The following is a 14,925-nucleotide window of genomic DNA, read 5'->3' as shown; positions in this document are numbered from 1 at the left end:
GGGGGGGGAGTAGTTTAACAAAAAATCCTGTAACAGTAACGTTAATTTGCTGAAAGAAATGTTTTTCTCTAGGTTAAATTTGCCTTTTCAGGGTGATCAAATAAATAGCAAGCAACAACCAGTGCTGCACCACATCACTCTTGCCACTTCTTAATCAGTGCACAGCACTGATGTAGTTCCAAGTGCCAAAACATAACCAATTATGACAGCACTGTACCATGAAGTGAATTCTGTTGTACATAGAGATCCATTTCATTTTCATGGCGAGAGAATCGGGGAGTAAATATAACATGTGAGTCATGGTGTCTTGGAGGTAGATGTTTAATAAAATACTATGTATGATACAATACATGTGTGGTTTGAGAATACAAAAAATATATGTGTTACTGAAAATTGTATATTTTGTGGTTTTTATTTACTCATACACAAATGTTTTGCCAGTGTTACAGTAACTGCTGTGTTACATATAAATTTCATTTTTCCCTTTTTGTACATTTAAAGTGGAAACATACAAGTGAAACAACAGAGCTGTTTTGTTGAGTGTTTTTGTAGTTCATAAGCCTGCTATATCGTTGTATAATTTGCTTAGGTTTGTAACCAGAAGATCCTACAGTGGTATGGCAAGTAGTGTTGTCACTCTGTAAATCAATTCTGATGTCTTTGCCTTGTCTTTAGGGTTTTCCCATTCAGCATTTACCTTTGGTATAGAGAGCCATATCAGCCAGTCTAATATAAATGGTGCTCTGGTGCCACCAGCTGCTTTGATTTCCATCATCCAGAAAGGTCTGCAGTATGTAGAGGCAGAAGTCAGTATTAATGAGGTAAGGAGGCTTTGCCTGCAGGAGCATTATGTCCTTGCTTGCAGTAAGTTTGAATGTTAGTATTTTTTCTTAACTTTCTTGTATCCTATTTATTTACTTTTACTTCAGATTCCTTACTGCTGGTGTTCACCATGACTCCAGTGGTGGAACCAGAATGGAGTGACATAACTGGGTAGGGGTTCTGCCCAGTGCAGCCACACAACACCAGGCATGGTGTTCTGGCTCAGTGCTTAAAGGTCCGTTGTCTGTAGAGTTTTTACCCTAATATAATGTTGTAGTAAATCCAGACAAGTGCAATAAGATAATCATTGAGACAAGTTAACTTTTAATTTTTATATTTGTGGACTTGCAGTAGGGAAGCATGAGACCACTATGCAGCTCTCATTTGGGTGATGTGTTGTTACAACGAATCAACGAGAGCCCAAAGGCAAGGTTTCCAAATAGAGAGAGGGTTTCAGTTTGTGGCAAGGAGCATGAAGGTATATACCAGTTTGCCTTTTGCCTCTGCTGGCTAATTCATCTCGAGCAGGATCTATTAAATTTGATGTTTAAATGGTTATTCCAGCAGTACAGAAACCTATGTATCTTCCTGCCTGGTGCTGCAGATACTTGCCCTCAATTTCTATTCTCATTTATGCCTGGAAGGTTAGCAGCCTTTGTATGTGTCAGTTATATGACAGAAGGAAACTTTTTTTTTTTTCTCAATTCTGCACTCTTTCCAGTCTCTCTTATGTTTGCTGTTTATGTGTAGTTTTCATAGTCCCAGTGAAGCAAATCCTTTCCCTTAGGAAGCCTCAGAAAAATAAAACAAGTGATTGAAATAGAAAGAGGAATATATTTATTGCAAGGAATCCTTCTAGCTCCTAAAAATAGATCCTTACAAAGCCTTAGCATATGTATAAGGGTATTTTTAACTAGGTCTTGTCCATTTCAGGATAAAATTCTTCCTTGTTGTTTGAAAGCATGCCAGCACTGTTTAAAAAAAGGAAGAAAACTAGTTAACTCTCTAGATAATATGTTTATGGAAAGTATTAGTCTAATAAGATAGAATAACTTCACAAGCCAGTGACCTGAATTGCAATGTTTGCAGCTCTTCAAACAAACCATTAGATTTTGTTGCAGCCGCTCATGTTTGAAATCATATTCATAGATAGCTTACAGAATTTTTTTATTTAGCAGATGATTTAGCAAACTTCAAGCATGTAACTTTTGATTCCAGAAGCTCTGCCAGAGGCCTGCAGTGGCTTCTTTTTGCATATTAATGGTGGCCACTTAACTTCAGACTAAAATTTCAATCCTAACCACAACAATGATGTGGTATCACTCCCAGCACTATTTGTAAACTGTTTTGATATATTAAATCAAAACTTTTGTTTGAGTTTTCCTTGGAGTTTTTGCCCGCAATGTTAATTTGTACTTGGTGTTGTCTTTTTTTTTTGTTTTCTCCCTCTGCTGTAATTTAGGATGGTACCTTGTTTGATGGTAGGCCGATAGAGTCTCTCTCACTGATAGATGCAGTAATGCCTGATGTGGTACAGACAAGACAACAGGCCTACAGAGATAAACTTGCACAACAGCAGGCAGCAGCTGCTGCAGCCGCAGCCGCAACTAACCAACAGGGATCAGCAAAAAATGGAGAAAATACTGCCAATGGAGAAGAGAATGGAGCACATACTATAGCAAGTAAGTGGAGACAGAAATTACCTTAACTTACGTTAATGTCATTTCCTTGTCATTTATCATAGTATGAGCTCACAGTACAAGGTAGTAGGCAATGAGGTAAATGTGCAGAGGTACTAGTAACGCTTCAGCTTGCAGAGAACACCTTTGTCATAGGCGATACTTTAACAGATGGTGTCTGACTTTGACTGTCCCCGGTTTGATATTTGGAATTGCAGGAGGAGATACAAACTTCTGAATTCATGCGTTCACAATATTCCATTGACCAGTACGTCCAGTCCTGCTCCTTTCCCATCATCTGAGGGTTTTTCACAGGATCCTCTGAGAGCTCTTGCATAAAGAGGAAAAAAAACCACAAGAAAACGCATTAAGTATTGCATCTTCTCAGCTTTGGCCCCTGTACAAGGAATAAGGAGAGAAGTCTGCAGCTGGTTAAAACTGAGAATTGCTTTGTGAAGCTCTGCAAACTACTTCTGACAGGTTCTGCTAACCCCGTGATTCGGACAGCTGTAACTGGCTCTCTGTAGGACAGACTCACTTGTCATACCAAGACCATCATGGTCCCTGAGACAAATCCCGTGTCATTTGTCTCCTTTATCAGTATCAGTTTTCATGATTTGCTATTCAGAATTATTCGGTGCAACTGCCTGCAGGTTTGATTTATTCATGGGTTCCATTTCAGTTGTGATTGGTGAAAACTGAGTTTTATTTGTCATCGCTGGTCAAAGGAACACACCTTACAATCAGGCTTAGTATCGAAAAATTAAGGTCAGGCATTAAAATGAGATTTTTTGAAAATACTGTTCTGGAAGTCTGAATTATACATTTAAGAGGGGGAGTTACAGCTCCTTCTGTAAAAGCACCTGAAGAAAAGATGTTTTTGAGAGAATATTCCTATCGAGCCATGTACAAGTTTTTCATTTTACAGCTGGATTTTACTAGTTTTTTTCATTATTATATATGATAAATAAAGTGTAAATATAATCTCTGGCTTAAACAAGCTCTCTACTTTGGCGCTTTCATTTAAAAAACTCAGAAGAATATTGGCCTGTTAACTGTGAACTGCATAGGAGCATAAACTTCAGATCTCAGCCACTGTGAAATGTGATATACCAGCAACCCCTACTGGCTGCTATACCAAATTATACTGGCATTGGTTCTCTTTAATTGAAGCAATGCTTTAAATGGTGTTCTTTCTTAAAAATATGCATGTTCTAATAGCCTTTTCTGTTTTCTCACACATACAAATAGTGACAGAAACCCTTAATGTTAAATTAAGCGATAGATGTGAAACGGTTTGTTTAACCACCGGGAATAAATATGGAGCAGGTGAACTGTTCAGCATTTTTTATATTCTGCATTTGCACTCAGTGTGAATTTATTTTTAATAATAGAAAATGATTGATGGTAGCTGCCAAGAAAACTGTTTTGTCGGTTGAATTACCCCCAGTATGTTTTACAGAACAATATGGATCCAATATCACTTCCACGCAGAAAGCTATGTATTGCCACAATTCCACAGTAACGGCCGATGCAGTTTAAAAAGCTCTGTTATCAGTTTACCATATCACCAAATGTTATTATATTAATTAAAGCCATTTTGTAAATGAAGTGTCTGCGGTGGAGATTTAAAACCTGTTTGACTGCACTTGGTGAAAAGAGAGATTTTTTGAAAATGAATGTGTCATGAACGTATTTTTAAAGCACAAGATAGACTAGTAACATATTGTACTATGCAGTATCACGCCTTAAAAACTCAGAGTACTTTTAACATCGGTGTTAAAAAATAAACTTTTGGCCTCCGTTTTGCAGTTTCAAAATTAAATCCATTTGGATGCTGAGGTTTAGAAGGGCTAAGAGCTTCCTCACATTTTTGAAACTCATCTGTTTATAGTACTGCATAAATTGGAACTGGAAAAATAAAGGAACTTTACATCTTTGTCAAATTTTGGTACACGTAAATTGTGAATAAATTTTTAGGCTCCTCCCAGAAGAATATGAATCATATAGTAGTTAAAATGTATTGTCCCAAAATATTAAAATCCACCTCTCTCTACTGTTGTTTCCCATAATGCAGATAATCACACAGATATGATGGAAGTAGATGGAGATGTTGAAATCCCTCCCAACAAGGCAGTGGTGCTGCGTGGCCATGAATCTGAAGTATTCATCTGTGCCTGGAATCCCGTCAGTGACCTTTTGGCCTCAGGGTACGTGTGTTAGCCATGTATGTGTGTAATACCAGCGCTCGCTGGGATACTGATACACCTTGATGGTAACAAGTTAAAATAATTACCCGCCCCAACACCCGCTACATCAAATGCGACAACGTTTGCTGTTTTCAAAGGAATACTTCATTAAATGGAATTAATTGGGAGAAGGACTTACATTCTCATTGACTGTTTTATAGATCTGGAGATTCGACAGCACGGATATGGAACCTCAGTGAAAACAGCACGAGCGGCTCCACGCAGCTGGTACTTCGACACTGTATACGAGAAGGAGGGCAGGATGTACCCAGCAACAAAGATGTGACATCGCTGGATTGGAACGTAAGTAGAAATGGCAGTGCTCAAAATACTCTGAGAAAATTGTACCTATAACTTTGCATAGGCAAATTTTAAGTGACAGCAACTGTGCATCCTCTGCTATGGCTCCTGAAATATTTATATTTTTGAGTTGCATTGTATTTTCTTCTACTGTACTTTGGGGACTTCTTTTTAATAAGTTGCAGTCAATGGAATAAATATCATAAATCTTATGCAGATGTATTCTACCTGAAATTTGCTTTGTGCTCTTTAGCTTTGAGTTATACATTAAAAATAAAAAGTAAAAGAATCTTTTTGCTGGCAGAGTGAAGGTACACTTCTAGCAACTGGGTCTTACGATGGCTTTGCGAGGATATGGACTAAAGATGGTAAGTGAAATACTTTAATGTCCAGTGTATTTTCCTGTATTGTGGCTCACAGCATAGTTTTTTTATTTTTTTAATGTATTCATATCAATATAAATTTTCAGGTAATCTTGCCAGCACCTTAGGGCAACATAAAGGTCCTATATTTGCGTTAAAATGGAACAAGAAAGGAAACTTCATTTTAAGTGCAGGAGTGGACAAGGTGAGATAATCTTTGGTAAAATTAAAATTCTTTCCTTCACCATTTTAATCTAATTGTAAGCATATTAGCAAAGCTATAGAAAGTAAGTAGATAAAACTAAAGGCATGAGACATAAATACGTACTTACAAAGAACTTGTTATGCTAGCTATGTTTTGTTGTGTTTTATAGTAGTTTACTGAGATATTTTAATTTATTAGATTTCAGTACTCTGGATCTCCTCCCAATTAGGTTAGCCTGAGTTTGAAAGTAAGTGCATTGAATGTGGGAACGTTTAAACCTTTGTAAAACCGAGTCATCTAAAATTTAGTGAAGCATTTTATGCAAAGCCTCAGAAAAAAAAAATCATACTGGAGGAATAGGTTCAGGGTGATCTTGATATCAGTCAAGCCTGAGAATGATTGAAAAGGTTAGAGCTTGAACATAAGAAAAGTCAATATATCTGACTGGGGAGGTGCCAGTAACACAGTGCTCTGAAGCTCATTGTTTAACTGGGTTTTATTTCACATGTCTAAACAAACTTAGACTCCCAAGGTCTTTAAATTCAAAGCTGTTGTTAGTGTGAGAGATTTTATGAATGGTAGGAAGGGCACACGTTGATGAAGAATAAACTTAAGATGAATTCAGAAAATAGAAGAGGCTATTCAAAGAGTAAGAAGAGTTTAATTTCTCCTCTGTAACTGATTCAAAGTGTGGAATTATATGCAGGCTTTCTCCTAGCGAGACTGGCAAACTGCAGGCTCAGCAAGGCCACAGGCCCACAGTACTTAAAACTGGCAGTGTCACTGCGAAGTAGTAGATTTTCTTCTTTATTTATTATTTTTTTCCTGCACGCATTTAACCTGGCTTGCTTTAGTGCCCAGCTTTATAAATGCTTGTGCTGGCACAAAGGAAGGAAAAGTCAATGTCTCAAAGCATGGAAAGGATGGGTTTCTTTGGCAGCTGTGATGGTTTATGCCAGTTTTTAAATCTTTGTGGAGGCACAGCTTTAATTTGCAGGAAATTATTCTGGAAGAGATAGAAGCCTCATTTCAGTCAATAAAACTCCTCGGACAAAGCAACTGAGATTATGCTTTGAAAAATATTCTGCATTAACAGAAAGACTGACCCAACCTTATGCATCTCTTCCATGAATAATTTGTGTGGTCACTTCATGCTTCCACTGAATTCAGTGTCAAAATGTTCATTGATCATTGCGGTAGGTCAGGAATATTGGCATATAATATAGTGATTATAAAATAATAATTTTGTCATGTAAGATTTCTTTCATCAGAAGGATATCAGAAGTATTGGCAGAGAACAACTTGGAACAAAATTATACCCTTAAATCTTTCAGATTCTTAAGTATGAGTCTAATTGTTTATGTAAAGATTTCCTTAGCATCAAATGAGTGTTTGAAATTAAAATTTGAATATACAAGTATTTGAAATTAAAATAAGTGTGTGGAGTGGATTACTAAAATATAAATAGGACTAAAGAGATAAATCTGTTTAATTTTGGTTTATAAAAAAGAAGCCCACAACCCCCTTCTTCCCTCCAGACCCCAAGATGTGATCAAACACCTTTCTAATATTGCACTTTATTATTGTTTTCTACTGTTGTCTGTAGACCTACTACCGTTTCCTTTACTACTGGGTAAAACACTAGAAAAATATCATTGGGAGCAGGTTTGGGCAATGGGGAGTAGGCTAGGTAGTCTGATACATCTGAGTAGTGGTAGTTGTGGGGAAATGATCAATTTGCACAAGTTTGTTTATTTATCTGTTTAATACAGACCACAATTATTTGGGATGCCCACACTGGCGAAGCCAAGCAGCAGTTTCCTTTTCATTCTGGTAAGTCTCGATTTTGATCATCCAGATTGTCATCTGAAAAGATGAAAGAAGTGTTATTCATCAAAATAAATTAAAAAGTCTGAAGTTTATTACTTATTTACACCCTTTTAAAGTCTTACAGGCAGGGTACTGGCTCTCATAGTCTCATGAATTTTGAGAATGTAAACAAAGATACAGTTGTTCTGATGGTATAACTTTATCACTCACAATTTTATTACAGTTCTATGAAAGTCATAAGAGATAATCCAAATATTACTGACTTTCTGTAGTACAGTGGCAGACAAATCAAGTGGGTGGGCCACGAAGGATTTGTGTTTATCAGCTAAGGACTGCATTTGTCATCTTCCTGCTACAGTAATCCCAGCTCCGCATCCCATTGTTCTGCGCTGCCTGCTGTGCTGTCCCCAATTTGTTTGGCCACAAACCAGCTGAAAGGCTGTTCACTGGCCAGCTGGGATGAGAGTGCAGCCTCTCAGGAGGTCAGACAAATTGCTTTGTGGGCTGCATGCTGTGCAAGCCTGCCAGAATCAGCTGGAAAATAGAATAGAGAGATGACGAACATGTCGTTGAAGGGCCTTTAAGAAATGTGTCTTGTTTCCACTTTTTATTCCGCTCACACTATGTTTTCAGTGGCATGACAACAATCAAAAACATCAATTCTTGATTTACTCCAAGCAATTCTGTGTGCTATCTGCCATAAATATCTTGGCTTGATCAAATGGAATATGTTGCCCATGATTAAGCTTCAAGTTACCACACCTTATAATGCTGGAATTAAGAAAGGAAATAAATCATTACCTTTCCCTGGCTGCCATCTATCAGCACAAGCATGGACTGTTAGTGGAGATGAGCTCATGCATGACGATGCGTTAAGTTGTGGGAACCTGTTCCTTATGCTGAGTCTTGAGATTTATTTATAGATGCCTTAACTACAGCTTGTTGTCCTGCTGCACCGTCTTCTGTGTAACTGTTTAATTTCAAATATGTTCCATGTTTTAATGATTTCTTGTTACATTTTTGTTTCGTTTTTTTGTGTAAGACTGGTTTTGGCTGCGTTTCTCACAGTTCATAGTGTTTGATTATCTTTAGAACTGCTGTAAAATTAATGGTTGCTTCCTGTTGGCATTTGTTCTAAGGTGGTGCATGCTAAACGTACAAATCAAACTTCCGCAGAATACCTACCATGGTTTAAAATACATTTCTTTTTCTTTTAGCACCAGCATTAGATGTTGATTGGCAGAGTAACAACACATTTGCCTCTTGCAGTACAGACATGTGTATTCATGTCTGTAAACTAGGACAAGATAGACCCATCAAAACCTTCCAGGGTCACACAGTAAGTACTGGAAAACTGGGGGTTGCTGGATGATATTTTTATTAATGAGAGATTGGGGGCCTGGTGTACTTGCCAGTCTACAGCACTTGTGTAATGGTTGATCTTTGGCAACAGGTGACAGATACACATATGCAGGAAACTGTAGTTAGAGTCAAATGGTAGAACAATTCTCACTTTCATTTGCAGTTCTTTCTACCTGTGCCAGGATGGGATAGCAAAAGTGAGCTTTAGAAGGAAGAAACATGGTAACTTTAAGACTTTGCTATGCCCAGCCTATGTTGTGTAAGAGCATGAATGGGGAAATGTGATGAACAGGTAGCAAAAAGTTCTTGTTATTGAAGGCAAAGCTAGGAATGAAAATTAAATGTTAAAATACTGACAGTTATACAAATACTTATAACTGCTGTCCAACTTTATCTTTTGTAAGCTGTCATTTGTAATGGAAGTGAAGACTCCAATTTATTCTCACTGTTCAATTTTAGAATGAAGTAAACGCAATCAAATGGGATCCAACTGGTAACCTTCTGGCATCCTGCTCTGATGATATGACTCTAAAGGTAATGGGAGTTCTGGTACTGGCTTGTGTCTTTGTAGGACTCTGGAATGCACACCATCAGCTCGGGCAATCCAGCAGTATCACTGTACTTATCATGTCGTCTAATATTTGTTCTTTTTTAATATAACAAGATTAGGCAATCCTAGCAAATCCTTGTTAATCAGAGCCAAGCTTTGGACCAGAGAACTTGTTACAGGCTGCCACCCTGAGGCTTGAAGCATGATTTATTAGGTGCTTTTAGCTGTTTACAGAATTAGGTCATTAATCATTAAGCTGTCACACTTTGTGGTTGCCTTTGGTTAAAAGGAAGACTTGGAATGCATGTTGTGTAATACATATAAGAATGGGTGATTAGTTCCTTTCCTGGTTTTCTTATGTTTTCCCCTTCTTTCTAGCTAAAAATTTCAGCATATTGTTTCTTAAGAGACTGTGTGTATTCCTTATTTTTTCTAATTTATCAGGAGTCATTCTACAGGTTTCAATTGCACTTAAACTTTTCTTCAAATAATTCACAGAATCCCTGAATGGTTTGGGTTGGAAGGGACCTTAAAGATCATCCAGTCCCACCCCCCTGCCATGGGCAGGGCCACCTTCCACTAGCCCAGGTTGCTCAAAGCCCCGTCCAACCTGGCCTGGAACCCTTCCAGGGAGGGGGCAGCCACAGCTGCTCTGGGCAGCCTGTGCCAGGGACTCACCCCCCTCACAGGGAAGAATTTCTTCCTTAAGTCTAATCTAAATCTTCTCTCTTTCAGTTTATAAGCATTAGACTTCATCCTATCCCTACACTGCTGATCAAGAGTCCCTCCCCACCTTTCCTGTAGTCCCTTTCAGTCCTGGGAGGCCGCTCTGAGGTCTCCCCGGAGCCTTCTCTTCTCCAGCTGAACCCCTCAACTCTCTCAGCCTGTCCTCACAGGGGTTGCTCCAGCCCTCTGATCATCCTTGTGGCTTCCTCTAGGACTCACTCCAGCAGGTCCGTGTCCTTCTGATGTTGGAGCCCCAGAGCTGGACACAGCACTGCAGGGTAGGGTCTCACAAGAGCAGAGTAGAGGGGGAGAATCCCCTCCCTCACCCTGCTGGCCACACTGCTCTGAATGCAGCCCAGGACAGGGTTGGCTTTCTGGGCTGCGAGCACACATTGCTGGCTCATAGTCAGTTTTCCATCCACTAACACCCCCAAGTCCTTCTCCGCAGGGCTGCTCTCAATCCATTCATCACCCAGCCTGGATTTGTGCTTGGGATTGTCCTGACCCCTGTGCAGGACCTTGCACTTGGCCTTGTTGAACTCCACGAGGTTTGCATGGCCCCACCTCTCCAGCCTGTCCAGGTCCCTCTGGATGGATCCCTGCCCTCCAGCATATCACCACACAACATGGCTTGGTGGTGTTGGTGACTTGCTGAGGGTGCCTCGACCCCACTGCCCATGTCACCAGCAGAGATGTTGAACATCGCTGGCCCCAACACCCACCCCTGAGGAACGCCACTCGTCACTGCTCTCCACTGGGACATGGAGCCACTGACCGCAACTCTGAGTGTGACCATCCAGCCAATTCCTTATCCAATGAGTGTTCCATCTGTCAAATCCGTGTCTCTCCAATTTAGAGACCAGGATGTCATGCAGGACAGTGTCAGATGCCTTGCACAAGTCCAGGTAGATGACATCAGTTGCTCTTCCCTTACCCACCAGTGCTGTAACCCCATTGTAGGCCACAAAATTTGTCAGGCATGATTTACTCTTAGTGAAGCCATGTTGGCTGTCACCAGTGACCTCCTTATTTTCCATGTACCCTAGTCTATTTGCCAGGAGGATCTGCTCCACAATCTTGCTGGGCACAGAGGTTCATAGCAACATGCTTTCTTGCAGAACTGGGGCAAATTTGTGAATGCAGAGGATACTGTAACTTACATGTAGGACTTCAAGGCACACTAGAGATCCCTACAAAATACCACCAGGTTAGATGCACTAGAAAAATTGAGGTTGTTCATGTCTGAAGGCTTGTGCTGTTTCCATGGTACAGATGCTTTTCTGTTACTCCTATAGTGCTTTATATTTAGTGGATGTTTTAGCACTCTGGTAGAGTTTCCACATATGTGTTTTTTTATGTTTATAGCACTGTCCTCTAGTAGGCCTTGGGACAGTGATTTCCATCTAACTCACTGTTGTTTAATCAGAGATGGGGAATGGCAAAACGAGTGGCTTGATATCCCCTCCTCTGCTGACTCAGGCTCTTGCAGTGAAAATCATCTAAATATAAACATTTTGAGTATTAAATCTCAAGTCTAAAGCTAGATGTCTGGGCATCTTTAGTCAACAGAATGTCTAGCACCACTGAAGAGCAATTCATCCTTTCCTAAGTTAAGTGTCTTAAGTCAAGTGTAATGAGTAAAGCCCTGAGAGCATCTGTGGTTCTTCATTGACAACGGATGGACTCAGAATAGCCAGCTTAAGATATATATTTAATACTTACACAGCTGAAACTCAGGTGAGAGGAATTCCAATTTAGAGCTAAGCTGTTGCTGCTGTCTCTGAGTAGAGAGGTGACAACTGGGAACATGTCACTGTGGACTCAGGCAATTCAGGCAATTAACTTCTTGATTGCTGTTTTGAATTCAGCCCCACTTGGAAAGAATTTTATCATTTTCTTCAGGATTAACTGGAAAACCAATTGCTTGTAGATAAGTCTACGCATCACTAATCACTTGTGGATTGCTTACTTTCAGTGGCAGTAGGCATGAATGTCAGGTTTTGAAGCATATGGAAGATGCCTGGTGTGTTATTTATTTATTTTTCTCTCCTGTGATGCCAACTTGATGTTGTCTAGGGCATCTAACAAGGATTCTTTTCGTCTATACTAGTTTTGGGAAGAGAACCTAGATTTTGATCCCATCAATTCAAACTGGAAATACAATTTGAATTCTGTCTGCACATTGAAAATCAAGTTCTCCTTCAGTGAGGCATCAGTTCTGAAAAGCATCATTCATGTAAACATACACCTCAGCCACATCTTAAACACAGTTGGGTTTAAACATGATCCTGTTAGCTTTTTCTAACAAAAGGTGAGCTAAAATCATTGCTGAAACAGATAGAATTAAAAAAAGCATTCAGATGATTTGCTACCATATCAAGTTTCACATTTAGGAAAAGATATAAAAGCCTTCCAAAATCCCTTCTGTAGTGGCAATGCAAACCTTTACTAGAATAAAGTTATTTTGTTTGTTGAAGGTTGTCATGCAGGAGTTGGAGTCCTAAGAAACTGTGTGAAGTACTGAACAAACACCTGGCAAAACAAATCCTAACAAGCCAGGAAAATGCCATAAAACCAGAAAACTTCTCTACTATCCCTTTATTTCACTCAGTCTGTGTAGCAAGAAGTTCATTTAAAAATAGGACTGTGATATTTTGTCAACTCAGACATGAGGGTATATGTATTGCTCTTCTCATTTTAGCATCTGTTCTCATCCCAGCACTTTTCAAGGGGCTTGTAGTTAACACATGCAGATTGGTTTCTATAGACAGTACCTTTATTACTGATTAACCCCGTCGGGTACTTATAACTTAGAGTGAAAGGTACTGAAATAATACTTGTCATAATTCCTCTAGAAACCCAGTAGTCATAGCAAATGTTTTCTAGCCTAAAAGATAGCAGTCGTCCTGCAGATGATAGAGAGGAGAGATGTAAAATGTATTTTATTATAGTATTGTGCTAAATACCTTTGTCTTTTCTTCCATTTTTATCATAGATCTGGAGTATGAAACAAGACAGTTGTGTCCATGATTTACAAGCACACAACAAAGAAATTTATACTATCAAATGGAGTCCTACAGGACCAGGAACAAATAACCCAAATGCCAATCTTATGTTAGCAAGGTACTATTTAATCCTGGTTTTAAATGCCTGCTAAGTGTTATTCTTACTTCACTCTTTAAATATGTAGGTTCAAAGAATATTTTGAAGCGTGTAGGATGTTTTATCGTATTGTGTTTATATTAGTAACAAAAATATGTCAAATTGAGATGTAATTAATCTGTGTTTTTTCCCTTGACAGTGCATCCTTTGATTCTACTGTTAGGTTATGGGATGTAGACAGAGGAATTTGTATTCATACTCTGACAAAACATCAAGAACCTGTGTACAGTGTAGCTTTCAGTCCTGATGGCAGGTACCTGGCCAGTGGCTCCTTTGATAAATGTGTACACATCTGGAATACACAGGTATAGCCCTTCTGTCTGCTTAGAAGTTTGTGTTTTTGGTGTTTTCCATCAGCACCCTTCTAGACTTTTTGCTTCATCATGTTTTGGCCACAGAGCTTTGCCATTCTGAACACGCTGATTCGCTTTCTCTTTGTTCTGAGGTTACTTCTGTTAAAGGATGTACATTTAATCTCTCTCTTTGAGTGCTTGCCGATGGTGAAGTAATAATTGTCTTTACTTAGCAAAAAAACTCAAGGAAAAAAAAAAAAAGGCCACCACAAAAACGCATTTGACAAAGTGTCTCCAATAACTTGTTGCATCCAAAGCTTATCTTTGTTAACTCTCAACTTTAAACTGCTGATAAAACACGTTTGCTGTGAAAAACGATGACTGGATGTAGACATACAAATCTGATAGATATTTCATTGAATTTCACTGAAAAACAAGAGAATGTAAAGTGAGAGAAGATGATGATGACAAAGTGTTTCTACATAACTTTCTCAGAAAGGACACTTACTTGTTTTGTATTTCTGGCAAAAATAAGGCTGATTGCAAATGAAAGTTGAAAGACCTTTATGTTAAGGCAAGATGTGATCTGTGGCTCCTGGGAACTGGATATTAATTTTTGGAAGGCTTGTTTTACTAATTGGAAGTAGTCATGACCATCCCCGGTTTTGCCTGCCAAACACAAGAGATCAGGATGTGATAATTGTGTTTGTCGTGTCCTTCAACACAGTGCTGAGATTGTCCACGAGTCTCATCTGGACCATTTTCTCTGAGAATTTTAGCTCTTAAAAGCAATGGGAAAGTTTTACATGTTGTACAGATTTCACTTGTTCGCATTGATTTTTTTTTTAAATATTAATTACCTGTTTTGTCCCTTTTTAGACAGGTGCCCTAGTTCACAGTTATCGGGGAACAGGAGGGATTTTTGAGGTTTGCTGGAATGCAGCAGGAGACAAAGTTGGAGCAAGTGCTTCAGATGGTTCAGTAAGTGCTGTGTGACTTGGTTGACATTCTAACAACAAGCATCTTCTGGAAAGGTTTTGATTAACAATGGAGAGAAGATTTCCTTCTGTAGCTGATTTGGAATACAGCCAGCTCATGTGTAGATTTTTGCCTATATAAGGGTGCTGTAATGTTGTAAGGAGAACATCCTTATTCCAGCCTAATGCATTACTGTTCTAAACCCTCCAAAAATCTCAGCAGGTGAAGATGCCTCTGACTTAAATTTTCTGTCCCTGCTGGGGCTTACTTTGGAAATGTGTTCACTGTGGCTGGTCTTTTCACTGTAGTCTTGGAAACAAGTTCTGTTTTGCCTCTTTGCCCTTTTCAGTGTAGGTGATATTATAATGATAGAAGTGAAATGTCTTCTGCATTGCATTTGACAAAAT

General features: G+C 39.0%; 1 protein-coding gene across 8 annotated transcripts in view; it reads left to right on the top strand.

Annotated features, from left to right (window-relative positions):
• The window catches only part of TBL1XR1 (transducin beta like 1 X-linked receptor 1), a 129,011-nt gene that overhangs the window by 107,234 nt on the left and 6,852 nt on the right, over window positions 1-14,925 (top strand). For 6 of the 8 annotated variants that reach the window (XM_026854682.1, XM_026854678.1, XM_026854683.1 and 3 more), the window contains 12 exons: window positions 676-821; window positions 2,285-2,504; window positions 4,561-4,711; window positions 4,912-5,053; window positions 5,355-5,418; window positions 5,520-5,617; window positions 7,390-7,450; window positions 8,665-8,786; window positions 9,269-9,343; window positions 13,081-13,208; window positions 13,387-13,552; window positions 14,420-14,521. In XM_026854682.1, coding sequence (XP_026710483.1) covers window positions 676-821; window positions 2,285-2,504; window positions 4,561-4,711; window positions 4,912-5,053; window positions 5,355-5,418; window positions 5,520-5,617; window positions 7,390-7,450; window positions 8,665-8,786; window positions 9,269-9,343; window positions 13,081-13,208; window positions 13,387-13,552; window positions 14,420-14,521 — 1,475 coding nt within the window. The remainder of the gene's footprint in view (window positions 1-675; window positions 822-2,284; window positions 2,505-4,560; window positions 4,712-4,911; window positions 5,054-5,354; window positions 5,419-5,519; window positions 5,618-7,389; window positions 7,451-8,664; window positions 8,787-9,268; window positions 9,344-13,080; window positions 13,209-13,386; window positions 13,553-14,419; window positions 14,522-14,925) is intronic. The other 2 variants (XM_026854685.1, XM_026854686.1) reach the window with 2 other exon arrangements.

Source organism: Athene cunicularia (assembly GCF_003259725.1).
Source record: "Athene cunicularia isolate RWA chromosome 9 unlocalized genomic scaffold, athCun1 chr9_part1, whole genome shotgun sequence".
Taxonomy (NCBI): domain Eukaryota; kingdom Metazoa; phylum Chordata; class Aves; order Strigiformes; family Strigidae; genus Athene; species Athene cunicularia.
This window is presented reverse-complemented; position numbering and strand designations above follow the sequence as displayed.